General features: G+C 39.6%; 3 protein-coding genes across 3 annotated transcripts; all 3 read right to left on the bottom strand.

The window, feature by feature from the left end:
* Positions 1 to 9,620: 9,620 nt before the first annotated feature.
* On the bottom strand, positions 9,621 to 11,775 carry LOC131321246 (uncharacterized). The gene is made up of 3 exons (XM_058352250.1): positions 10,597 to 11,775; positions 10,247 to 10,481; positions 9,621 to 10,154 (listed from the first exon to the last, which is right to left on the bottom strand). Exons 1-3 carry the CDS (start codon positions 11,773 to 11,775, stop codon positions 9,652 to 9,654), a joined length of 1,917 nt encoding a protein of 638 aa, XP_058208233.1. The 3' UTR covers positions 9,621 to 9,651.
* Positions 11,776 to 12,035: 260 nt separating this feature from the next.
* LOC131318999 (L10-interacting MYB domain-containing protein-like) lies at positions 12,036 to 14,472 on the bottom strand. The gene is made up of 2 exons (XM_058349086.1): positions 14,049 to 14,472; positions 12,036 to 12,972 (listed from the first exon to the last, which is right to left on the bottom strand). The coding sequence occupies exons 1-2, from the start codon at positions 14,454 to 14,456 to the stop codon at positions 12,145 to 12,147; spliced, it is 1,236 nt and encodes a 411-aa protein (XP_058205069.1). The 5' UTR covers positions 14,457 to 14,472; the 3' UTR covers positions 12,036 to 12,144.
* Positions 14,473 to 16,864: 2,392 nt separating this feature from the next.
* On the bottom strand, positions 16,865 to 17,899 carry LOC131319451 (wound-induced protein 1-like). The gene has a single exon (XM_058349685.1). The coding sequence runs from the start codon at positions 17,582 to 17,584 to the stop codon at positions 17,252 to 17,254; it is 333 nt and encodes a 110-aa protein (XP_058205668.1). The 5' UTR covers positions 17,585 to 17,899; the 3' UTR covers positions 16,865 to 17,251.
* Positions 17,900 to 25,236: the final 7,337 nt, after the last annotated feature.

Consider the following 25,236-nt stretch of genomic DNA (forward strand, 5'->3'; position numbering starts at 1 on the left):
AATTAGTTGCAATACTAAGTCGATACGTATTATCTTTGTACATCAAAATCACTAACCTCATTGATTACCATTGTTAGTCGCCGCCATCATGTTTTGAAATTTTTTTACCTTACACAGTCTAGGAGTACTATTATTAATTATTTTTGCACCTTTCTATAGAGAACCATTGTAAATCTTTTGTTATCCGCATCACTAATTTCTACTACCATATTTGTCATAGTCATTCTTTTGTCCAATACTATTAGTTAGTTGGCACAAACTGTTCCATAAATAATATCGATTGCTGCCGTCATCTCGGCTATCAAATTTTTTTGGGTGCTTTCAATGATTTTGAATCACTTATTCTTCAATAGTCCCTAATCAAATTCTTTCAATTCCTTTTGTGTTGATATAACAGTTACCATTTGAATTTTTATCTTCAAGGACGGGGTCCACTAGCTCCTGCATAGTATAAATGTGGTGGGTTTGACATTCTAAATTTTAAATTTACTATTTAGTGTTGTGGGTCCTACAAACAATAATAAGAACGATGCTCCTGCTTCTTATATGTCATGGGTCCCACTTCTAAAATTTTAAGTTTAGCGTTTATTGTTATGTATTGTTATGGCTCCCACAAAAGAACAACATTAACAATTTAACGCTATAGCCTATAGGTACCGATAGAATTGGACCCGATGGGCTTGTGGGGCCCACTCTGGGTTCCGCACGGTTAATTTGAGTCGTTTAATAATTCAAAAAATATTGAGTGGACCCGTGAAAAATCAGCTCAATCCGATATGTGTAGGTGCTTGTTCCAATATTCCATTTTTTCATTCATATATTGGATTGAGCACCCGATATGTGTAGATGCTTGATCCACAGGCCAGCTCAAATTTTTTAAAATTATTGAATAGCTCGAATCAACCGTGCAAGACCCGGAGTAGACCCACAAGCCCGTCAGTACCCCATCGGTTCCAATTCTATCAGTACCTATAGCAGGCCTCAAAGAATAATGACAAAAGAATAAAAGTTAACAAAAGATTGAAGGCAAAGAAGTCTTTTCCGCGAGTTGCATAACAAACTTGCAACCCCCACTTTTATACTCCAATAGAAAGATGTAGGTATAGGTAATGAATCCTTTAAAAACTATCATGCACGAAACACTCATAAGGATAATCCGAAGGGGTTGGTCAAGTGGTTTTGGTCAAAAAATTATGGGTTTGCTCCATTGTTAAGATCTCAAGTTTAATTCTCTTCACCAGTAGTTCTTGAGGCCACCTCACCCTCTCGCTGTCATGTGTAAGTGTAACGACTGTGGGGATTAATTCGAAGTATGTGAAAGCAGGCCCGAGACACTTTGTATCCCAAAAAAGAAAAACATTCATGACGTTCCCTTAGCCACTTCTCTCATGTTGATGTGCAACCACTTATCGGTCCTTAATTATATGTTGCCACCGAAATTACGAATCGCATTTACCGGAGAGAGCTTAGGAGTATTGGATGCCTACAACAATTGTGTAGAGATCCCCCATGCTTGAGCCAACATTCCTCTGATCTTTACCCTCAGCTATACAATTGGCAATAATATTATCATTGCCATTGTAATCGCAGCACAAGTGACAACAATATAAGAATATTACGACTACGGCTGTCAATATTACCATTGCCGTTTTCAATCGCGCTGGATATTCTCCTTTTCAACTTAATTAATTTAACACGATTTCATCTCGGGGCGGACGAGAGGGGTTTCTCTGTCTCTCTTCCTCGGAGATACATAATTTACAGTTTAAATGGATTGTGAGGCATCAAAAAAGTTTTAAGGTGATGAAAAGCAATTAATCAAGTTGCATGGTAAAAGGACTTCAGAGTAGAAGAGTGATAATATAAAGATGTGTACTAATAGATAAATGGTCGTCCCAGATTCCTAAAAACCATACAATGCTACTCGATTCTGTTGTTTTGTAAAGGGACTCCGGAATTCAAGCCATTTATCTTGATCTCTTCAAATGTAAGAAAATTTTCCTTTGCCCCAGTGCGAGATTTCTTGATTTGGTAATTGTTTTCTCTAAGACCCAAGTGGTATGAACTTTTTATATGGGCAACTTCGTACAGAACTTCTCCTCCGTTTTAGTTGGGCTCTGCTAATAGACGATGGAATTGATACCCAGCAATAGAGACAGATCTAGAAAATGTGAAGACCCTTATTTTTGGAATTTATTAAAAGGTTTGATTAATGTTGGAATACGGAATAAATGAGGAATTTATTGAATTATTTGAATTGGGTTTAATGTGTTAGGATTGTTATTTGAAGGAGTGTTTGTGCAATTTACATATATGCTAGTATATAAGGGGGGTGTGTGTTGAAGGAGATAAATCTCCCATTTCCTCTCTCTCTCTCTCTCTCTCTCTCTCTCTCTCTCTCTCCCGACCCCCCCTCTCTCACGGCTCTCTCCTCTCTCTCACTCTCTCTCTCCCTCAAACTTCACTCAAAGCTCGAAACCCACAAAGTTCAACCTTCATTCTACACTCTAGACGTGAATTTAAACTCGGGGTTCGTTGGTTGAACCTCGGAAAGAATCATCCTTGGAGGAATTCAAATTTCAAGTTCTAGGGCTCGATTGATTGGGCTTGGATCTTCGTTTTTGTTCATTGAAGTAGGAATTTCTTGCTCTCTCTCTATGTGTATATGAGTTGATTGTGTACTTAGATCGTGTTTTAATTCGTTGTTGTTGTTGGGGTTTTGCCTTTTGAAGTCTAAAAAATCGCTGAAAAAGTTCTGGGGTATCGATACCCCAAAAAGGGATATGGATACCCCAGCCTTCTTTGGATAGTAGCCGTCCAGGTATCGATACCTCATTTTGGGGAATCGATCCCCCCCCCCCCCCCCCCCCCCCCCCCCCCCCCCCCCCTGCTTTCTGGACTGTTTTGACATGTTTTGCTCTTTTCATGCTTGTTTGAATCCTGATCACTTCTAGCACTCTCTAAACACCTTTGAATCAATTCTAGACTTGATTGTTGGTACCTCGAATGGTTCGTTGATCTCTCAAATTCTTTTGGCCCTCGTTGGAAGATAAGACCTTGTTGAACTTAATAAACTTGGTGTCCGTTGGTCGTTCTTGCTTTAGATTGACTTAGAGAATTTATTTGGCATGTTGACATGATCCTATTAGAGTTGATATATGTTGAACTTGAGGTTATTAAAGATTGAGAAATGGTTAACATGAATGAATATGAAGGAACGATACGAAGAAAGCCACGGATCCATCGTAAGGTGTGATGTCGAAAATGGGACGCACAGGGTCCCGAATGCTCGGAAGTACACAAGAAAGCCACGGATCCACCATAGGGTGTGACGCCGGAATGTATAAGGGACGCACAGGGTCCCAAATGCCCGGAAATGAGATTCAAACACATAACTTAACGAATATGGTAACTTTGGAGGTCATTATCCTGCTTGTAGTTGAATGGAGTTGGTTTAGAGGCTCATGTCCTTATTGTCGAACATATGGAAATATTGTTGTTGCTCATGTTCCTTTCGGTGCATTGATCATCTCATTTGCTTATAGCTTGAGCATAGTAATCTCTACTGAGCTAGTGTAACTCAACTTATTATCATTTTCAGGTACACCGCAAGGGCATTGATTTCGGAGTGCATGGAGTGCTTGTTTGACATCATATCTTTGGAAAGCCAACATCGAGGAGTTATTCTAGCATCTTTTGTAAACTCCCTTTTGAAAATATGAAATTGTAACTCCATTTGAACTCTTTTGACTTTGAAAATTGTGTAATCGCTAAACTTATCGTCTTTTGACTAATTCTGAAAATTTGGCCGAGGTGCCAATATTGTAAATCCTTTTAAACTTGATCTTTTTCTCTCGGATGAATTAAGGGGAACATTTTGGGATATTATGATGTATTACTGCGTTAGACTTTTATTAGAAATGCTATTATTATTATGTTGAAATTCCAGAGCGTGACAGAAAATGCACGAGGGCGCTTTTGAATCATAATCTTCAAAAAAAATTCCATACGGGTAGAGAACAACCAAACTAAAACATTTTCCATTATGCATTAATTTTTTTATAAAAAATTCCAAGCACCAAAACCAAAAGTTAATATTTTACACGTGAAAGTGTTATTTTTTAAGGTTATTATAGGAACTTCACACTTTTAAGGTGAATATTTATGCAATTTTCGAAGGAGATAATTGAAAAGAAGAAAATTAGGGATGATAGTGAAAATACCAAAATTCATGGGGGCACAGGACCCGCACCTTGGTGGATCCCCCACCTTGGTGTATCCCCTTCTCCTTCTTTTTTTAAATCTCGGTAAAAGTTACATTTTATTAAAGGAATATTTAAATATTCATCATCTTTATCCATATCATGTAAGAATTCATCCCGCCCTTTTTTCATGTTTATGTTTTCATCCTCTTAATGTATGAATTACCTTTCTTACCTTTTTCCCTATGATATACATATATTATGTTATATTGCTTTCCTAATTTAGTGGGATTGAATTGAATTGTTTTTCTAATTTAGTGGGATTGGATTGAATTGTTTTTCCAATTTAGTGGATTGGATTGGATTATTTTCCTAATTAAGTGGGATTTGATAAATTTAAATATGATTGATAACTTCTTCTTTTTTAATCATGGAATGTATTTGAGGAATCAATTTTATTAGGAATATGACATGATAAGTTGACCACATCTTTTCATGTTTTCTTCATTCTTCAAGTTGGCCAATTAGATAACAAAAAGTCATATTTTCCATTGATCTTATTATATGGAACATGGCTAAATTACCATAAAAAAAAAAAGAAATAACATGACATGTTCAAACCGTTACATGGCAAATAGTTAAATTACCATGACATTACATGGTTAAATTATCATGATGATTACAACGTGAACACGATAAATATCTCATAATTCGAACAAATATTTCATGGTAAACGGTTCAAATATGGTTAAATTACCATCAAAACAACTTTCAAAAAAATCCATCTCGTTACAAGGAAAAATAATGCCTATTTAATTTCCAAGAAAAGGAACTCAACATTGACAATACCAATCGGAAGCCCACAAGGATGTAATGCCGAGCGGAAGCGGCAAGGCGGCGATGGTACTGCTTCTGATGAAGCTGTCACTGAGCGCGGTGAATATGGACCAGATCTTTGATCCGATTGCCTCTCTAGGAAGCGGAAGGGTGCAAGGCGGGCACGGTGCGAGTTCTTCGGATAATTCGAAGTTGATGATGAAGGAAGTGTGGGAGAGACTGAAGAAGTTGTTCATGTACTTCAAAGGAAGGCCGGTTGGTACTCTGGCTGCTCTCGATCCCAGCGCTGAGGCTCTCAATTACAATCAGGTAAAAGTATTTTCATTCGTAAACATGTCGCGTGAGATGAATATGTAGCTGTGAGGATTAGTAGAATATTGAAGGATTGATGATCGATCTGAACGCCGAGGAAGAGGAACGCCGGGACCGTCGGAGAGGATGAAGATGATAGTCTAGTGCTAAGGGACGGACAAGATCGGGCCCCGAAACTGATTGTGAACATGCCGTAGTGAAGCGATTGTCTGGAAGGAACGGATCTGGGTGCGGCAGGGAGAGAGTTTTTGGTGGAACAAGATTATGGGGAGTAGGGAATTCATGGGGGAAGGATTGGGGGAGGAATTTTCGGGATTGAGGGAGGAAATTTTGGGATTTGATTGCTAATTGTTAAGATTTCATCCTAAAATTCAGTTCTATAAAGTGTGTGTGTGTGTGTGTGTATATATATATATAGTTCGGTTCCCTTAAGGGATCCCGCACGGGCTTGCCGTGCGGGACTCCTATTTCCCAATCGAATTGGGACGATCCGAGCCGCTCAAAGTGATCAGAACGTGATTTTAAGGGTACCCGCGAGAAATCAGCAAAAAAAATGATTGGGAAGGGCTTGATCCGAGCAGTTTTTTATTGAACGGTTCAGTAAAAACTACTCGGATCAAGCCCTTCCCGATCATTTTTTTTGCTGATTTCTCGCGGGTACCCTTAAAATCACGTTCTGAACACATTGAGCGGCTCGGATCGTCGCAATTCGATCAGGAAAGGGGAAGTCCGCACGATAGACTGGTAAGGGATCCCTCATTGGATCCGTGATGTGTGTGTGTATATATATATATATATATATGGTATTGTAAATGTAAAGAGTAGGGCAATTTTGGTACAAAAAATGAGTTGAGGATGGAAACATAACACTTTAAAATGATCGGGATGGATTTCTAAGTTAGAAGGATTCTGAAGATGATTCTTTAAGTCTCCCTTTATTAAAACTTGATATGGGTACATCGAGCTTCCAATAGAAAAATAACCCAAGCACCAACTCGACCAAGCCCATACCCCTCCTTGGTATCCACCCTGTCCATCCGGATTAATAGTAATGTGCGCATAAATTGACCCGACCAAAAGAATTATAAAAGGAGAAAAAATTTTACATATAAAAGTATTGCGAAGATTATTAGAGAACTTGACACTTTTAAGGTGAATACTTAATGTTTATAAGGAGATAAATATAAAAGGGTAGAAAATTATGGGTGACAAAAATACCATAAATTCATGGGAGCACGGGAACCCCTTCCCTTGGTGGATCCATCCCTATCCATCCGAATTAATAGTGATGCGCTCGTAAATGAATCCGAACAAAAGAATTACTAAACTAAAAGTATAAAGGTCGGATAAAGGTCCTCCCCCTAATCTCCAATCTTGTGTGGACAAAAGCCGTCTCTAAAACCTGGACGAATCTCATGATAGGTTATCCTCTTGTCTTCTTTTATCTCTCAAGGAAAGGAATAATGGAATATAGCCGACTTTCAATTTTTTTAATTTGTCCAAATCCTCGTACACCTTCTTTCTTATCGACATACTTGAAATCAGGACCAGTTTATATTATTGTGGGGACAAAAACTTAATAATGTGGATGACTCGATTGGTCGTCGACCCACTGCATTGCATTTAAGGAAAGGACAAAACGAATTTGGATATGAATTGTTTGAGTGGTCGAGCCTTGTATAAATCCGGGATCCAATCTCATCTGTCCCGAAAATCCCTGTGCCTCTGTGTCGAAAGGTTTTCTGGCCGTTGGATTATGTGTTATTTTTTAAATCCAATGACCGAAAAATTCCTCGCACAAAAGCACAAGTTTTCGGCACATGAAATCCTGCCTCAAATCCATAGTCATATTGCTTAGGAAAATTAGTTTAGGTGATCTCAGTACTTGAGCCTCGTACAAATCTACAGTCGTTGAATTGACCAACCATAGTCGTTAAATCCATATCTAAAGTTGATAATAACTCGACGACTTTGGATATGAAATTTTGAAAGTTGATCCAACGAGCTTTGTTTTGTTAAACAGCTAAAGCTCCAATCACCTTATGTGATTTTCCTAAGCATTAATTTTATGAGAGTAGTCAACATTTTTTTTTACACCTCAGGTGTTTGGGGCCAACTTACGCGTATCTCGACTGATCTGAGGATCAATTAATCCCACTGTTCACTTGCAGGGGTGCCAATTAAACAAGAAAGCTTTTTATGGACTGATACCAAAAAGTTAATATATAGCACCTACGAAATTTCAAACTTGAGATCTCGTACCCCACCGGACGAAGCCTGTTTTCCCTAAAGTTTGTTAGTAAGTTGTTTTCAAGCATCGTATGAGAGTTATGACTTTCGCCACCGTCATTTTCTTCCATATCAATTTTTAGGACGGGGAAGCTGCTGTGCAGCTTCGTGCTGCACAACGTGCTGCGCACCTGCCGGCGAGCCTTGCCGGTATTGGTCCGGCGATCGGAGACGTTCACCGCGTAGAGCTCGTCGAGTTCTACGTGTGCGCCAAAAATCAGCTTGATCAAATATTGTTAAGTGCCGCATCAGAATACATATAACTTGAAAAAAAAAATCCTAATGGATACAAAACACTAGATCAAAACCACTGAATCTATTTTTTTCAAGTTATATGTGTTCGGATGAGGCACTTATCGATATTTGATTGAGCTGATTCTTGGCACACACGAAGAACTTGACGAGCTCTACGCGGTGAACGTCTCCGATTGCCGAACCGATGCCGGCAAGACCTCACCGGCGGGTGCGCAGCATGCTGTGCAGCACGAAGCTGCACAGCAGCTTCCCCAGTCGCAATTTTTACCTATAGTGCATGCGTGCAAATTAATACTAACTTGTCTGGGTGAACTCCTCTTGCGCTGTTGTGCACGAGCAATTAGGTGAGCTCCTAGAATATTGTTCCAAATATTCCAAATAAAATTTCTCTTCTTTTTTTTTGGTACGTTAAGTAATTAGTAATTTTTTTTTTCTTTTGCACTGTTATATTTTTCGTAGGACTCCAACCGAAAATTAATTGACAATAGATAAAGTAATCTTAAGAATGTATTAACCTACCTTTGGCGGTTTATATGAGCTATGTTGGATAAAGTTTCACACTCCTCTTAACTTGCAACACAGATGCATGTGGAGGTGGAAACTAATGAGGTGATCGAAGTGATTGACTCGGGCTACCAAGGGCGGAACTATGCGAGAGCCCAGGTGAAGGCAAGTGGAGTGGGAAGCCCTGGTGAAGGCAAGTGGAGTGGGAAAAAAATAAAATTTTATTTGTAAAAATTTAGCCCACCTCATTTATAGGTAAACTTGTTAATGATATCGATTTAGACAAGATAATAAATGATTTATATTCTCCAAAACAACGTAGGACACAACTTCAATAGGGTACAAATTTAATAGTTTACGTTTTTTGCACTTTTCTTTTTTTTATTATTGAACATTTACATATTTATGTGCAAAATTGTTGGATATTAATTATTAAACTCTTTTTCGGTTTGTCTATTAGTTTATTAATTTTTTTATTAGCCCAGGGACTTTTGAATTCCTTGTTCTGCACTTGCGGGCGACCTTCACATGTAGCGAATGCATGTGGAGGTAAGAATTGATGAGATGAGATGACTGACCCGGGCAACGGAGACTCGGCCACGTGAGATGAAGTTACTCAAGACCTAACTCTGATACAATATTAAATTTCTTGGAGGATTAATTTTGACAACAATATGTGAAAAATAACCTTTAGAATATGTTAACTAAATTTAGGTGACTTAGGCTCCGTTCCAGAAACCTTCTTATTTTATAAGTACTTATTTTGCAACTTCTCCACAAAAAATAAGAACCTTTGTTCCACAAAACCCAAATAATAAGCCATGTTCTTATTTAGTTGACTTGTGTAATGCCCAAAATGCCCCTACATGGATGGGAAAATCCATCCAACAGGAAATCAACAACTAACGGAGAGGAAATCAACTAACGGCCGTCCAACGTTTCCCTTCTTGTTTTTTTTCTTTGTTTTTTTTTGTTAATTGGTATTTCGTTAATCTATCCCGTTCCACTTTGTAAAATACCTACTTTTACAAAATAAGGACCACTTTGAAGCTTAAAAATAATAAATTTATAAAAATAATATTTCATTAATTTGTTTTGCAATGTTTGATAAATCGCATCAAAATCTACCAAATAAGATCCATAGACAAATTTTTTTTTATTGTGGAATACAAACCCATTTTTTTCTCGTACATAAGTAACATTAATGTATTGCAGAGGTATTCAAGGGCAGCTGAACCTAAGCATTCCCGCCTTAACTTCTTCCTCGTCGTCGTCGGTCCAATTTCATGTTTGTCATTATTTCATCTCGCACCTCTCGCATGTTCGAATCATTCGCATGTAGCGGAAATAGCATGTCTTCAGCGGCCTCCATTTCGGAGGATCGGGGATTAATATCCGGAATATCATCGTTATCATAGTTTTCATCATCAAGCAAAGCTTCTTGCAACTCTTCGTCGTCCGGACAATTGCGGATTATGAAGTTGTGTATGCCCATGGAAGCCAGAACATACTTCTTGTGAAGCGCCAAGTTATAATATGTTGGAATCTTCATCATCCGCCATCGATTTTTCCATACCCCAAATGTTCGCTCAATGACAGATCGAAGTGACGAGTGCCACCTATTAAAGTATTCGTGGTCACCCATGTGTCGTCTCACTCTGCGCCTAAAATCGTCTAGGTGGTACATGTGCCCTTTGTACGGTGCCATGTATCCTTTTGCATTAGGGTAGCCACCGTCCACTAAATAGTACTTGCCTGAAAACCAAGAAGAAACAAAAATGAATACAACTAGTTGATAAGTGGAGATTTTTTTGAAATAATAAAACTTCAACTACCAACATTTTTACCTTCCGGTGGATGCGGAAACTTTTTCTTGCCTTTACCATGAACACATTCCTTGAAAATTAAATAATCATGCATCGATCCTTCCCACCCCGGCGAGGCAAAAGTGAAGCATAGATCAAAGTCGCACACAGCTATTATGTTCGTAGTGTGGCCTCCCTTCCGTCCCCAAAATCTTTTCGCATCCTTCGGATTAGGCTTGCAAAATACATGAGTACCATCCATCGCCCCAATGCAATCCTGTAAACGATTTCCGTAACACATTAGGTTGTATGCCCATGGGAGTCGGTAAGAATTTTAAAACTTTACATTTAACGATTGAACCAAGTTATAATTTTTTTTTTTTGCTTCGTACCTTGAACTGTTTGTATTGAGGTCTAGCTTGCAAGTAATGATGTGGGTCATTGTAATCGCTTTTTGGCTTTATTTCGTCCGCCGCCAATTTTAACATACATTTTAGGACTTTGTTGATCTGCCTCGAACAAGTAGCTTGCCCACGTTGGAATTGTTCCTGGATCTGTTTAAGGGTCTGTCCACGCAATAAGCACAAAAACATTGCAAGGCTCTCAATTACGCCGACCGCACGTTTTGTTCCTATTTTGAAGCCGTATTTGTTAACCATTTCATTGCATAGCTTTTCAAACACTTCCTTTTTCATCCCGAAGACTTCAGGACACTTTCTAGTATTCTCGGAATTTAATGCTGACATCACCCACTCCAAACCTTTGTTGGCCGACGTAAGGTACGGTATCTTCTGTTTTTTGTTCGGGCGGTTTTCATCGACTTCCTCCATTACTTGCTGTACGAAATACAAGTCTCGTTGATGCACGGCATTCCTGAAGTCGTCCTTTTTAATGCCCTCCTCCTCATCTGATTCCTCTTCGTTATCCCCCTCCTCCTCCTCATCTGATTCCTCTTCGTCCTCCTCATCCTCATCTGATTCCTCTTCGTCCTCCTCCTCCTCATCCGATTCATCTGCGTCATCCTCCACCTCATCTGATTCCGCTTCATTAACCTCCTCTGCAACCAAACGTGTATTACCCCTAGAAAATGCTTCGTTTGAGTGCATTTGTGAAGTTGAAGGTGTGTCCCTATTACAAGTTGTGTATCTCGTTCCATCATATTGACCCCCATATTGACTCTCTTCGTTACGAACCCGAGCCCATTGATTCGATATTCCTTCAAGGGATGTTCTACCATCTGTATTTCCCCATTCTGGCCCTCCATTCCAAAACCCATCCAATGATGATGCATTTGCTGTTCCAAAGAAGTTCGATGTGTTTTGTACAAATGTAGGAGTACCTGACCCATACCAAACCCCCTGGTTTGCATTGAACGAGTCAGTGGGGTTTTGCAACGACAACCGTTCAATCCCATTAACTAACATGGATGCGTTGTCCGCAGTGTTGTAATAATTGTTATACGCATATCTGTCTTGCTCATTGGGGACATCTGCATAATGACCAAAGAAATTGTTTCCTACGCCAGCGTTTTCATTGTTGTTACCGAAGTAGTTACCTCTTGACGGATCCATGGCCCCTACCAAACTGAAAATTATAACTCTAAATTAAACCGATGCTGCATTTTAAACTTGTCAAATATCTCGACAGATAGATAGAGCTACATACAAGAGTATCAACCATTGCAATAACAGAATATCATAACAGTACCGAAGTTTTACACCCCAACATTCCAAATTTCAACATACAGTACCAACCAACTGCCACAAATTATGGTTAACAGTACATTAAAACATCTGAAAACAACACAAATGATTAACAGATTATAGTCCCAACATGCAACCCGAATAAAAATTATACGCAAGTTCAAGTTAACAACCCCATACGGAACAAGCCACGTGCACAAACGAAAGTTCAAATTAACAACCCCATTGGCCAAAGTGTTACTGGTAAGAACCATGAGGGAATTGGGGACCATGGGGGAATGGCGGACGTTGACGGAATGGTTCAGACTCATGACGGAATGCTTCGTAACCCGGAGGGAATGGGGGACCACTCGGTGGGAATGGTTGATAAACCTCAGGGAATGGTGCAGATCCCTGCGGAAATAGGGGATCCCGATTTTGTGGGGGATAGGGAGGGAATGGGGGAGGTTGAAGGCCTCTCTTTTCAGGGGGAGCCCTGAGGTACTTGGCTACGGCCAAAGCATTCTCTCTCTGAAGCCATCTAATCATTCGGCTACTGCTCTCTACCTCGCAGAAAACATCAATTTTATGTTGTTGTCTTCCAAAAACACTACAAGCCCAAATAAACAAATCTTCGTTTTCACCCTCATTTTCGAATAAGGGCAGGGTTTTAATTTTTTTGACACAGTCGTCCACTCCCCATCTTCCTGGACGATTAATAAGTATACTTGGGGTTAACTTGAAACGGTCAAGTGATTGGGCAATGGACCCGGAATCATAATCACTAGTCTCGGTAAACTTGCGCTTTTGCCCACCAGACCCACTGCCCAATTTCGACGTTTGGCCTACAGTTTGTTTGCCCTTTCTACTAACCGGTGTCGTTTCATTCAAGTCGTCGGCATGGGGGACCGACCCATGAAGGTCCCGCGGTCCGTCCGACTCATCAGATCCCTCTGCAATGTCGTCAATGCCATCACCTAGAAACATAGCTTCGTTTCCCATAGCCGTAACATCTCGAAAGACACGGGCCATGAGTTCCTCATGTTCCAAACCGTTCTCTTTGAATTTCGCAACATTGCTATTTCGCTGCAATGAGTACAGTAGAAAAACAACACAACAAAATCAACTACGTAGTAAACAAAGGGAGAAAAAGTGTAGTACCTAAATTGTGCAAATATGAGCCAAATGCAACACACAAATGGATCTTCAAACCTTTATTCTGAGTAAAGATTTCTTCAAAACAGTTTTATACATGTTAGTATTTGTAGTTTGCACAAGGAAACCACAATGTCCGAATGGCATTTATAGTTGGGACTAATGGTGGAGGGGGCCCCTCCCATGCACTCATAGTTGTACGTCAAACATAGATCCAAATACCCCAAGGAAAGGACCAAAATAAAAGGGGGAGGGGGGGCCATTCACATTTTTATTAAAGGGAAAGGATAAGGTCCTAGCCTGACAAAGAAGAAAAAAATTGGTAGTTCCAACATTTTTATTAAAGCTGCTGAAAAAAGACCTATTTATTTGGCAAAAGGCTGCCCATTGACTGACAAAAGCCGGGCTTACCCATATCAGAAGACCTATTTCTTCAGACCATCTGTAGTATACACATGTATGACTAGTTTACTACTATTTGATGAATGAAAATTGCACCCAAGAGAATAAAATTGACATGGCATTACTCTGGATGAGTTGACATAGCATCTGAACCCAGCTTCAATTGTGTGTGTGTGTGTTACTACTATTTTTCCTTTTTCAACAGATCATTAACAATGTCCACTTTGCACTCACTTTCCTCTCTTCCATTTCCAAAAATCTCGAAAGGAAAAGCTCCTAAAAGTACATCCACTATCACTCCCTATAGAAAACGCATTATTTTAAGTAAAAACTATCAGCACCAAGTATCAGTACGAAACTCATATAAGCACCAAATATCAGTAGCAAACTGCTCAAATGACCATAAGGGGACAAGTGATTGTGTTGTACAATTTTCCAGCAATACAAGACAAACAAATCATGCTTTTAGCTATCAACGGAAGGTCCCACAATCTCGGCACGCAATGATACATGTTTCGCACGCAAGCATTTTAATAAAAAGCTGCACCAAAACATCATCTAAACACTAATCAGACAGTTTTTGCAAATGTAAAGTGTATACTTACAGCAATCATTGCTGCCCACCAGTGTTCAGGTCCTGTTATTGCACCCGTATCAGGGTCCCTACCAAGTCCAGTTTGGCTGGTATCCTCCGCAACTAACACCCATGCCTTCCACTCCTCCTTCAGTCGGTCATGCTTGTTCTTTAATTGGTCCTTCTTATAGTTCATTGTTCCGGTCTTCATAGCGAAAGCCAGAACGATACGCTGCCATCCTTGGGAGCTGAACCCGGTTAATGCTCGACCATATTCGTCACTTTCTTCGGCACATGCTTCAAGTAAGCACCTTGTGAGACTAGGTGTCCACTTGGCTCGATCCAAGACATTTCTATTTGAAAGTTGTGAAGATTGCGCGACACCTTTCCGGGGGCTTGACCTAATTCTAATGCCACGTCCGCCTCTTGGTGAGACCATGCTTGTAATCTGAATATTTCTGTAGTCATAAATGTGTAGGTTAAGAAAACGACCAAAAACACATTTGCGTACGAAAACAAAGAAATCTGCATTCATCTCCACAACACAATGGCTGTCTTGCACAGTTTTTGATGCGGGGAAGCGTATGAGAAATTGAAGAACGATGCGAGAAGGACAATCACAAACACAATATTTTAGAGAAACTCTCTGTAGACTATTTTCAATAAAAAGTAATCAATTGCCCCAGCCCAGAGGCGAACAATCCGAATAAATAGGGCGCAACTCTACCCCTAGACAGCGTAAAGAAACCCTACTAAAATTATTACTGACCCATAAAATAGAGGGAAAAACAGACTCAAGGCGATATGTCCCGACCGTGGGGCCGTTTCAAAACAAACCCAAGTGGGCCCAAAGCCAAATTCCTCGGTCTAGTAGGATCAAGTAGTACTGGGAATTCTCCATTTTCTCTTCTCCTCTGCTATTTTCTCTGGAAAAGTTGTGGGTTTAAATTACAGAACTACCAAGCACACAAGGAAAGTTGGTAAGTGCAGACTTTCGAGGATTCAAAGGCACTTGGAGAAGATCAACAAGCCTCCTGTCTTCACCTTAGAGGTACGTTTATATAGATGAAACAATTCATTTTTTCATATGATTTTTGTTTTGTTGACTAGTTGGGTGTTATTAATGGCATTTTGTTTGATCTTTCTCAGAGCCCAGGTGGAGATATTATCGATTGTGTACATAAGAGAAGACAGCCAGCTTTAGAAGATCACCCTCTCCTTCGTTATCCTAATGACAACATTCGTTATCCTATTTCCATTTGACTTGGGCCTAATCTGGCATGACGTTCCAACAAATAAATTCAGTTGATGATACTTTTCATGTAACCAACATATCCAACCTTAGCTTTGAAGCCTTAAGATAACTTGGAAGAAGAATAAACATGCAACACACAAATTCTAATTTCCAAATTAAATGGTGGAGAGAGATTTTGAGATTACTTACGTAGCAGATGGGGCTCGGACTCTTCGACAATGGGCCAAAACGGAGCGGAGGAAGTCGATTCGGTCTTCTTGATTGTGTGCGAAGCTCTGGTTTTGCACAGAGAGAGAGAGAGAGAGAGAGAGAGAGAGAAGGAGGTGGGGGGCGGCGGATTTGGGAAAGATGGAACTCGCTGCTGGATGAGAGATAGGGTAGCGTCAAATGAAAGCCGGTTCTACCCTACACACAGACAAAATGGTTGAGGGGCAAGAAAGACATTTCGCAGTTGGGCTATGGGGGAAAACGACGTCGTTTTGGTCTTACTCTTTTAAAAAATAAGAAGCCAGCACTTTGTGGAACAGGGGTTCTTATGGGACAAAAAATAAGAACTTTTTTCAGTTCTGGAACACAGCCTTAGTGAGCAACCTGGTATAAGTCTAACATCCACACTGTACCCTCGGATTTCTTTCGCAGCGACGTTGTAAAGAAGGCCTAGACAATTCTTCACCTTTTGGTCCAACAACCAACCGACTTTGCCCTTAAAAGTCCCGCCGTGGAAAAACCAGAAGAAAAAGGTAGGTAACTAAAAGGTTGTCTAACATGGTTGGATGCTTGAAAGAGGAGAAATTTTTTAGTGTTGGGTGGGTACTACGTCACCCGATTGATGTAATGTCTGAGCAGGCAAGACGTCCAAAAGTGTATTGGACTGATCAGATTGAAATACTCCCTCTCATTTTTTTTCTCTCCAAATTTAAGCCGTCCAAAATCGAAATGGATAGTCCGGATGCACCGAATGGGCACCACGTGATACCTTATCGGCACTGAAAATTTTCTCATTAAAGAGGGTGTTTTAAGTGGATAGCCGAAGTAGTTGTAACTTGTGCGTTTCCAGAGAGATCATAGCATATTAGCATAGGTAGGTGGCCAATTGCAACAACTAAGCTAAATAGGCTAGTACCGCAGCCCAATTGGTACAATAAATTTGCGAACCAACTCAAATGGAAGCAACTGTGTACAGTGTATACTCTCTGAGGACTCAAGTGTCGGGGTCAACTTACAAGCAATAATTCTAGGACAGTGTATACTTGCCATCTCTTCATTTATTCGTCGGAAACAATTTGGAAATGTGATACTAAACTTTATCATATTAACGATTCAATGCATAGTGTATACCTACCAAATTTTTTTGTTTTTATTTTAAGGATCGAGTTCTAAAGCTTGGTATAAAATTAAGTCAACAACAAGTAATAAGTTCACGCTTGCTTTGGGTAAAGTTTATCGTGAAGATAAGTTCACGCTTGCTTTGGGTCTTTAGTGTCCATTCTGGTCAGCTCTCCATCATCTTGCTTTTGGTTGAGTGACATGTATTTCCACAATTCTCGTTTTTTTCAACTACAGAACGGATTAAATCCATATTAGAAAATCAATAAGCCAATCACACGAAAGTAATTTTATATCATGACCAACAAAACACATAACGGCTAATGAATCGGGAGATGTCCACATCATGATACACCTTAAACTTGACGCTAAAAACACTACCACCATACACTCCCCCAATAACAAGGGAAAACGCACACAAACGTACAAAAACAAACTAAAATCCAAACCAGGGGCAAATCAGTAACCACACCCTACGGGCCACTTAACATAGCCTTAGCAGCCCACACGCTTTTATCACACGGTAAAACCGTGTTGCACCCCAACTTTATTGCACTACGATATCAAACTAATACGGCCACACCTGATCTTTTTTGTTTTAATGATGTGAGACTAACGACTCGACAAACTTCCAAGTAAAAATTATGAAAGTATTATATTGCTAGCACGAGACCCGGCACGGATTTTCCACCCGAGAGACTGCTCTCCCACACGGACGGACAGTGGAGGGAGGTGATGGATGAGGTGGACGGGGAGGACTGGTCCGGGAAGCCGATGCGGGTGACGGTGAGGGACGTGTTGAAGTACTCCCTGACCTGGGTGATTATCCCATCCGTGACGGTCCAGGCGTGGACCCAGGAGATGGAGCGGGCGTGGTCACAGCCCTCGGCGAGGACGGTGGAGCCGAAGGCGGCAATGGACTCGGGAGCAAAGTCGAAGGAGTCGTTCGGGGAGGCGGTGGCAGTGCCGGTGAGGAGGCGCATCATAAACTGGTGGGTGGGGGGGCCATGGAACCACCACTCGAGGTCGGGGGCGAGGAGCTTGTGCACCGTGTCCACGTCTCGGGAGCTCAGGGCATCATACAGGGCGAGCACCACCCTCTGGTTGGCTGACTCCTCCAGACTTTCCCGTGGGTTAGCCAGTTCTGGTAGAACGAGCCCGAGGAAGCCTCCGGAAATTCTAGAGAGAGAGAGAGAGAGAGAGAGAGAGAGAGAGAGAGAGATGTTTATATGTCAATGGAAGCTGAAGGGAGGAGGTGGGATTTGGGTCGGGTGTTTTGGGGGTCTTATATAGAGAGAGAGGGAGGTGGGATCTGGTCGGGGTGTTTTTAGTGGTGTTAGAGAGAAAGGGGCAGAACAGTCATTTCGTAGAATTTTGTATTTTCCATGGATAAGAGATTGAAAATTTCCTAATTCAGCAGCCTTTCTTTACCAAAAATTCGCCTTACATTTTCAATAGTCCCCCTGGATGTATACGATGCGTGCTGGAAGTGAGGGGTGGTGTCTGTGGACCCACCACAAGAAGTTCGATCAAGGAAAAATTATTTGGTGTCTGTGGGGCACCTCACTTCGTGGGGGAACCCAAGAAAAGGTTTACGAAACTATAACACAAAATGGGAAATGTCACATCGGGTAAATATTCCTTCCGTCTCATAATATTTGTTCGGTCCGCAAAACGAAAATTATAAAATAATGTATTTCTTTCAAGAAAAAATTTAAATTTTTTTCTTAAGTTAAAAGAACTCGTCAAGATCTAGAAAATTGTTGAATTTTTTTACAAAAATTGTATTATTTTTACGTCTCCGTTTTGCGGACCGGACAAATATTATGGGACGGAGGAAGTATGTAAACGTCAAATGGTATATAAAGTAATGTCTCTCAACTAGAGTATTATTAACCTGAGCTATACATCCTTCATCCTAATTTATTTATCCCAGTTCTATTTCAACTGAATAAAAAAATTAGTTATATCTTTAAATTGATAATAAATTTTATATTCAATAAATCTTGTTTGATAGATCTCGATTTGTTCTATAATACAATATTTTCAAAATCACCTAAAACATTATAAATTACAAGATATAATCAATTGAAAAGTGACACGAACTCCCAAAAAAGACAATTAAATTAGGACGGAGGTAGTATAACTTTTGAGCCGTTTGTTTGGCTGTACCATCCTTCACCAAAGAGCTTGCAAATTCCAAGTCTCTTGTTCCAAGCCCTTGCCGCCGCCTTTGCCTACCCTCCCCTTCCCTTTCCCCTTCCTCTCCCCTAGGGTTTCCTCCCTAAATGGGGTGGCTAGAGGGGGGATCGAGTTTCCCCCTAGTGGGGTTTTCCTTTCCGTCGGCCTTAAATCAGAGTTCTTGCCCCCTCGCTCTCCACACTCCACTCTCTTCTTCCCTTGACATTTCTAGTCACCTAGACTAACTCGTTTCATCCACTGTCGCACCTCCTCTGTCATCTCCACTGCGTAGCCACTGATGTTCCGTCATCGGGGGTACGTCTCGAGTTCGTGGGTCAGGTTTGCGGTTGTGGTTGTCGGCATTTGTTTGGTGCGTGCATGGTTAGCAAGAATAGGAGTTCCAGGATGGTAGTTTGTGTATTGTGAGGTGTTTTTTTGTTTCAATTTTATTTCTATTTCTTAGTCTTATTGCTATAAGTCTTTATGGTTGGTGCTTCGGAGGCCCTAGAGATTATAGCCGTTAGCCTTCAACCCGTGGTTTGGAATTTTTTGGCTACAGTAAGGTCGCTGGTGGTGTGTTTGAGTGGCTGCTTCTCAGTGATCTCTCCCTCGTCTGTGTACTATGAGGATAGTAATGTCCAGAAATGGCAATGTCCTCTTCTCGGCTGGGCAGACATCATCATTTTGTGGGCTAACTGCTATGGCCTTTGTAACATCCTATTAACTTTAGGTGCTTAAGTGTTCTCTTTATAACTTAAGGAGGTGAAGTGCAATTATTTAAAATGCATGTGTGTGATAGCCTCTCTTTTATAACACCTGTTATATACATAAAATTAAAAAAAAAAACCAAAGGCAGGGGACTTCTCTTCCACGTTGGGGGGGGGGATGCATAGAGTGAAGAGAGGAGTAAGGGAATTGAACCAAAATCAGTAAGCTATTCTCTTTCTCTTTCCTTGATGTCTCTTATACTTGAAAAGCTAGGTAATTTTCATGTTCTTGAATTGGGTCTGTTGGATTTGTACCAGGAGGGTTTTTGGTGCCTTAGAAAATCAAGTTTGATCCTTGCTTGCATTCTTTTCTTTCTGGAACAGTCATTTGAGATTGGAAGTAGAAAAATTGATGTTGGAACTTGGATTTGGTGACTAAGTTACTATTACTTGAGTTTCTGTAGGAAATTTTACTATGAAAACTGCTTGTATGTGCTGAAATTAGTAGCTCGAAGTAGTTTGTATGCTGAAAACAATTACTCCCTCCGTCCTAAATTGTTTGTCCGGTCCGCAAAATGGAGACTAAAAAATAAATCATTTCTCTCAAGAAAAAATTTAAATTTTTTTCATAAATTAAAAGAACTCGTCAATATCTAGTAAATTGTTAAAAAAACCTTTTAATTTTTTTTTGCAAAAATTGTATTATTTTTACGTCATTGTTTTGCGGACTGGACAAATATTATGGAACGGATGGAGTACTTAGGTGCTGGAACTGGATTTATAGGTGCTGAACCTGAGTTTTGGTTGCTGGAAATTGACATTGGATGCTGAATTCGCTTATATAACTGCTGAAAACCATTGATAGGTGTAGGAAATATGTGATATGTGCAGGAAATATGTGTTTCAGTGCAGGAAATTGATAGTGAATGCTAAAAATATGATTAGAGGCATAGAACACCCCTTAGGGTGCTGTAATTGAACTCAAATGGTTGAAACTGGTCATGTTTGCTTGGAATATGGCTGTGATAATTGGAACTCGAGTTCAAATTGTTGAGAACTGAAAAATAGTTGCTAGACTTGGTTGAAGTTAGTGCTTCTATTGCTATATTTTGTTAAGGAGTATAAGCAAGTAGTTGCTAAAATTCGTTCTTATGACTATTCCCACATTAATACTCACATGTGTGGTAACATATGATGAATGTTAGGTTCATAAGCGACGACAAGTACCACGACTCTACGTAGAGAGTGAGCTTGTGTTGGCTTTTCTTTTTGTTGGAGACCGAGGTGAGTGTTCGATTCATAGATTTTCTTCAATTGGATTGAACTTGTGATATTGAACTGTGATTTCGTGTCGATGGGCAACAATGGCCAAAGGCTGGACTTTGTGTCGAATCAATGGCTTTATGCCAAAATTATGACTTTGTGTCGAGCTAGTGACTTTGTGTCGGATTAAAGACTATGTGTCGGTTATTTGTTTATGCTTAATTAATGGTGAACTTGGACTTATAGATTCTATTGAACAACATCCATGTCTCATATACATTCCTGGAACTCGTTTTGGGTTCCGGTTTTGCAGGTATAGGTCGGTGTTCACTACAAGTCGCGTTTTGTAACTCGCTCAAGAAGTGCGTGGTTGAGGCCTGTGGGTAGAGGTGAGCAAAAAATCCGTCAAACCGCGAATCCAGTCCAAACCAATCCAAACCGAAAGATTTGGTTTGATTTTTTAGTAGTATGGTTTGGTCATGGTTTAAAAAAATTAGAAACCGCGTTATATGATTTTGTTTGTGGATACACGTTCACGGTTATGGTTTTAAACCGATCCAAACCGTATAATATATACATATATATACAATTTAATTATGATTCACCAAATAAATTTGAGAGCTTTAGTTAACTACTTTCCTAATTTTCTTGATCCTATTAAATCTACCGCAATATTTGTTTTTCCTTTCCTACCAAGATAATTTAGACTAAACTTCTATATATCAAACCTAATCCTAATTTCCTATGATTATTAATTTATTATACACAAAAAACATCACCAGAGCAGTCAATTTCTACGGCCCAATTCCTAAATTTCTATACATGAAAATCAATTCCAATTCAAATTCCTATTTCTATAATTCCTTCACTACCAAGACTAATTACCCTAAATTTCTATACATGCAAACCATGATTTAAAACCGAAATTGAACCGCATTTTAATGGTTTGGATTGGTTTGATTCTATACCTTTTGTAGGTTGGTTTGGTTCTCCAAATTCATAATCTGTAAGTATTGGTTTGGTTCTTGATTTACTATGAAACCGAACCAATCCGGACTATGCTCACCCCTACCTGTGGGAGTCTTGTCTCCCGGCCCGTAGTTGATATTTGTTTAGTTTAGTTTTAGACAATAGTTGGTTATGTAAAGTTTATTTCTTGATAGACTTCCGCTGTACTTTGTAAATGACTGTTATTTTGAAATGTAAATAAAATGAGGCTGTTGAACTTCAGTTTTTAGTTATTCTCTGGAATTGCTAGTAGCTGTCGTTGGGTTGTTGTCATGTGCTATATCGGGATACGCTGATGAGGTGCTATTCCGGAACGTGCGCTTATTGTAGTTCAGGGTTTTGGTTTTCGGAGATTTCGATGCTTGATTTCGAGGTCATGTTCCCCTGCTCGTGTTGTATTCTCTGTAAATTGATTCTCTGGATCCTTTAATTGCTATTGGCTATGAATTTGGATTTCAAAAATTTTAAAAAAAAAAAAACTTTTGAGCCATGTGATTGAGATGGAAGATTAGCAGCTTATCCGGTACGGATCACTACATAACATATGGTAAAAAAAAAAAAAGAAAAAAAGTACACACCATGTGGTGCCGTAGGGCATTGAATAATCAGAGTCTAGATCAAGCCACCCTTTTTTGACCACACTCTCTCAAGGGTCCCAAAGCCTGACAAGTTGACATCATTAAACTCCTGATTCCTGAACGGTTAGGAGTGACTTTGTTCTACTTTGGTCACTCCTGAAACGGTTGGGAGTACTGACCATGAAAGGATGCCTATATACAAAAATCTTGTAGAAATGAAAAAGGTGCAGATGAATGATCTAACCATCCGAAAATCATTAACTCCATCCTTGATTTATTGTCAGTCAACGTATTTTTTACTGTTCAAAAGTCAAGTAGAGGGAAAAAATTTCAGTGCCGAGCAGGTATCATGTGATGTCCGCTCGCGCATCCGAGACGTCCATCGCGTGTTTGAACTGCTCAGATTTAGAGTGAGAAAAAAGAAGGAAAAAGTGTTGGGTGAAAGGAGAAAGAATATTTTAATCCGAGCCGTCCAAAAATGTATTGGACGGCTCGGGTGCGCGGCATGCACCGAATGAATACCACGTAAGATATACCCGCTCGGTACCCGCTCGGCACTGAAAAATCACTACAAGTAGAGATATTGGTCTGCATTACATCGGTAATAAAAAAACACACAAACGAAAAAAAAACAGGAGAGTGCCTAGTAGAAAACGTCACCCACCAACCCTGGCCCATACACCCACTCTTTTCAAATGACCTTTCGATAAGCGCGTGTCACTTTTGCTTCAGAATAATGTTGTGAATTGATTTTTAGGTCATGATTGATACGTACAACTTTAAAATTCTACTGCGAGACTTTTCGATCTAGTAACTGACAAGGGATTCTTGTAATGCGCTGGAATACTACATACGTTGTTTAGTGCACGTTGATCCTGAGTTGTATTGAGATCTCTCAACGACATGATATGAATTTTTCATTTTATTTTCAATCAAATTGGTTGACATTATATGCTCATTTTTTGACGATAAACTCAACAAATTATACAAAAAATTCAAATCATGGCAATAAAATCTCAATGCAAATTGCAAATTGCAAACTAGTACTGTAATAAGTTTATAATCCTGTAGTGCAATACAATGACTTCCTTGTGCCCTTAGCTGCCGTGGGATACAGATCGGATGACCACAAGCTTCTTTTGGATAAATTATGTATTCAATGATGTAAGGGTCAACAAAATATTAAAGAAAAGTAACATCACTTATATTTATAGATGAGAAGCCCAGTGTATTGATCGTTGTGTTGGATATGAACATTGTTACCATAAAGCCATCTTAAGTAGGGACGGATTCAAAAATTTATTTTAGTGAGAGAACACAAATATTAAACTTAATCCATATGTTTATTATTTCTTAACTAATACATTTTTTGGCAGTAAAATAACAATTTAGTGAGTATATATGTGCATAACTTCAACTTATAATTAACAAAAAGGGGTTGTTTGAACAAAAAATGGTGTGAAAATTTAGCACTCTAAAAAATATATCAAACGAATATCCTCATAAAGAAAATCTCAAGATTTTTATTTGGACACCACTATGAATTTATTAAATATAGTATAATTGAAATATTTAAAAATATTAATATAATTGTACGAAATCGAGTGGGGGCCATGCCTTCAAAGGACCCCACGTGGGTCCGTCCCTGCTTATAAGGAATCATGTAAGCTATTTCTAGTAACTTAGACTTAAGTAATTTGGATCATTTGGTTAGGCTCCAACAAATTAATGGGTTAGTGATTTGCATGGACATTTCATGTGTTATCCGAGCAACCCATGCATGTACACGATTGTGTGGGCTCGAAAAGTTCATTAGCCCGACAGTTGTGGCAAGTCTGAGGTAAAGTTCAAGGAAGTTATGCCTATGTGTGTAGGCGACCGGTCCATAGCCACTAAGAAAAAGACCAGGGTAAAGCCGTGGTTGTTCTAGTTCTCAATCTTGCAAGGACACATGGATATAAAATTGTTTTTTTTTATCTTTTTTATTTTATTTTATCCTAAAGGGTCATAATTAATTTTTGACTCTAGGGTTCTCGTTAGTTAGCCCTAGGAAAGTCGTAGAACCAAATATCTCTTACAGCTAACTAACAAGAGCCCTAGAGTCAAAAATTAATTATAACCCTTTAGGATAAAATTATCAGAAAAATAAGATCTTCACATTGGTTCAAACGGATTGAAAAATAGAACATTTAATTTTTTTGCTTGACTTTCCAAAAAAACCTGGAAATTTATTGGATAAAAAAAAATCAAATTGTCCAAAAATTGCAAATTCATGAGTGGGGTCTTCCATGCAAGAAATTTTTGGGTGCCGGGTGGGTACGACGTCACTCGATTGACGTAGTGCCGAGCACCCACATCCGGGCCGTTCAAAAGTGTGTTGGACGGCCTAGATTAAAGCACTCTCTTTCCTCTCACCCCATCACTCGCTCTCCTCTTTCTCTCTCCAAATTCGAGCCGTCCAAAACTGAAATGGATGTCCCGGATGCACCGAGCGAGTACCACGTGATACTTGCTCGACACAGAAAAATTTCTCCTTCCATGCATAGACCAGGTTTCTCACCCATGGGTATAATTGAAAAATGCAATTTGTTATCCTATCATTGGTATTCCAATCAAACAAGGGATTGTGATTGGTAATCACAATCCCATGATTTAATCCTTACACATTCAAAAACCCACTTGGGATTACACTCGAAATTATTAATCCCATCTTCTTACAAATCTCATCTCCTTATTAATCCCATTTAATTCAACACACTTATCAAACATGGCCTAGGAGTAAAAGAAAGGGACCCCACAATATTATTTTTTTTCAACATGAAAGGTTAAGGGAGTAATTTCACTTACCACCTATATTAGGTAATTGCTAACTAGGCCCCACTATAAAACACTTGCTTTTTT

Source organism: Rhododendron vialii, chromosome 3a (assembly GCF_030253575.1).
Source record: "Rhododendron vialii isolate Sample 1 chromosome 3a, ASM3025357v1".
Lineage (NCBI taxonomy): Eukaryota > Viridiplantae > Streptophyta > Magnoliopsida > Ericales > Ericaceae > Rhododendron > Rhododendron vialii.

Bases quoted from the DNA above. Each gene is read 5' to 3' on its own strand.
- LOC131321246 (XM_058352250.1), bottom strand. From the start codon at position 11,775: ATGGATCCGTCAAGAGGTAACTACTTCGGTAACAACAATGAAAACGCT. The intron at 10,482-10,596 runs GTACGAAGCAAA...AATCGTTTACAG, and splicing joins CTCAATACAAACAGTTCAAG to GATTGCATTGGGGCGATGGA. The intron at 10,155-10,246 runs GTAAAAATGTTG...CTTGGTTTTCAG, and splicing joins GTTTCCGCATCCACCGGAAG to GCAAGTACTATTTAGTGGAC.
- LOC131318999 (XM_058349086.1), bottom strand. From the start codon at position 14,456: ATGGTCTCACCAAGAGGCGGACGTGGCATTAGAATTAGGTCAAGCCCC. The intron at 12,973-14,048 runs GTAAGTATACAC...TACTCATTGCAG, and splicing joins GGTGGGCAGCAATGATTGCT to CGAAATAGCAATGTTGCGAA.
- LOC131319451 (XM_058349685.1), bottom strand. From the start codon at position 17,584: ATGATGCGCCTCCTCACCGGCACTGCCACCGCCTCCCCGAACGACTCC.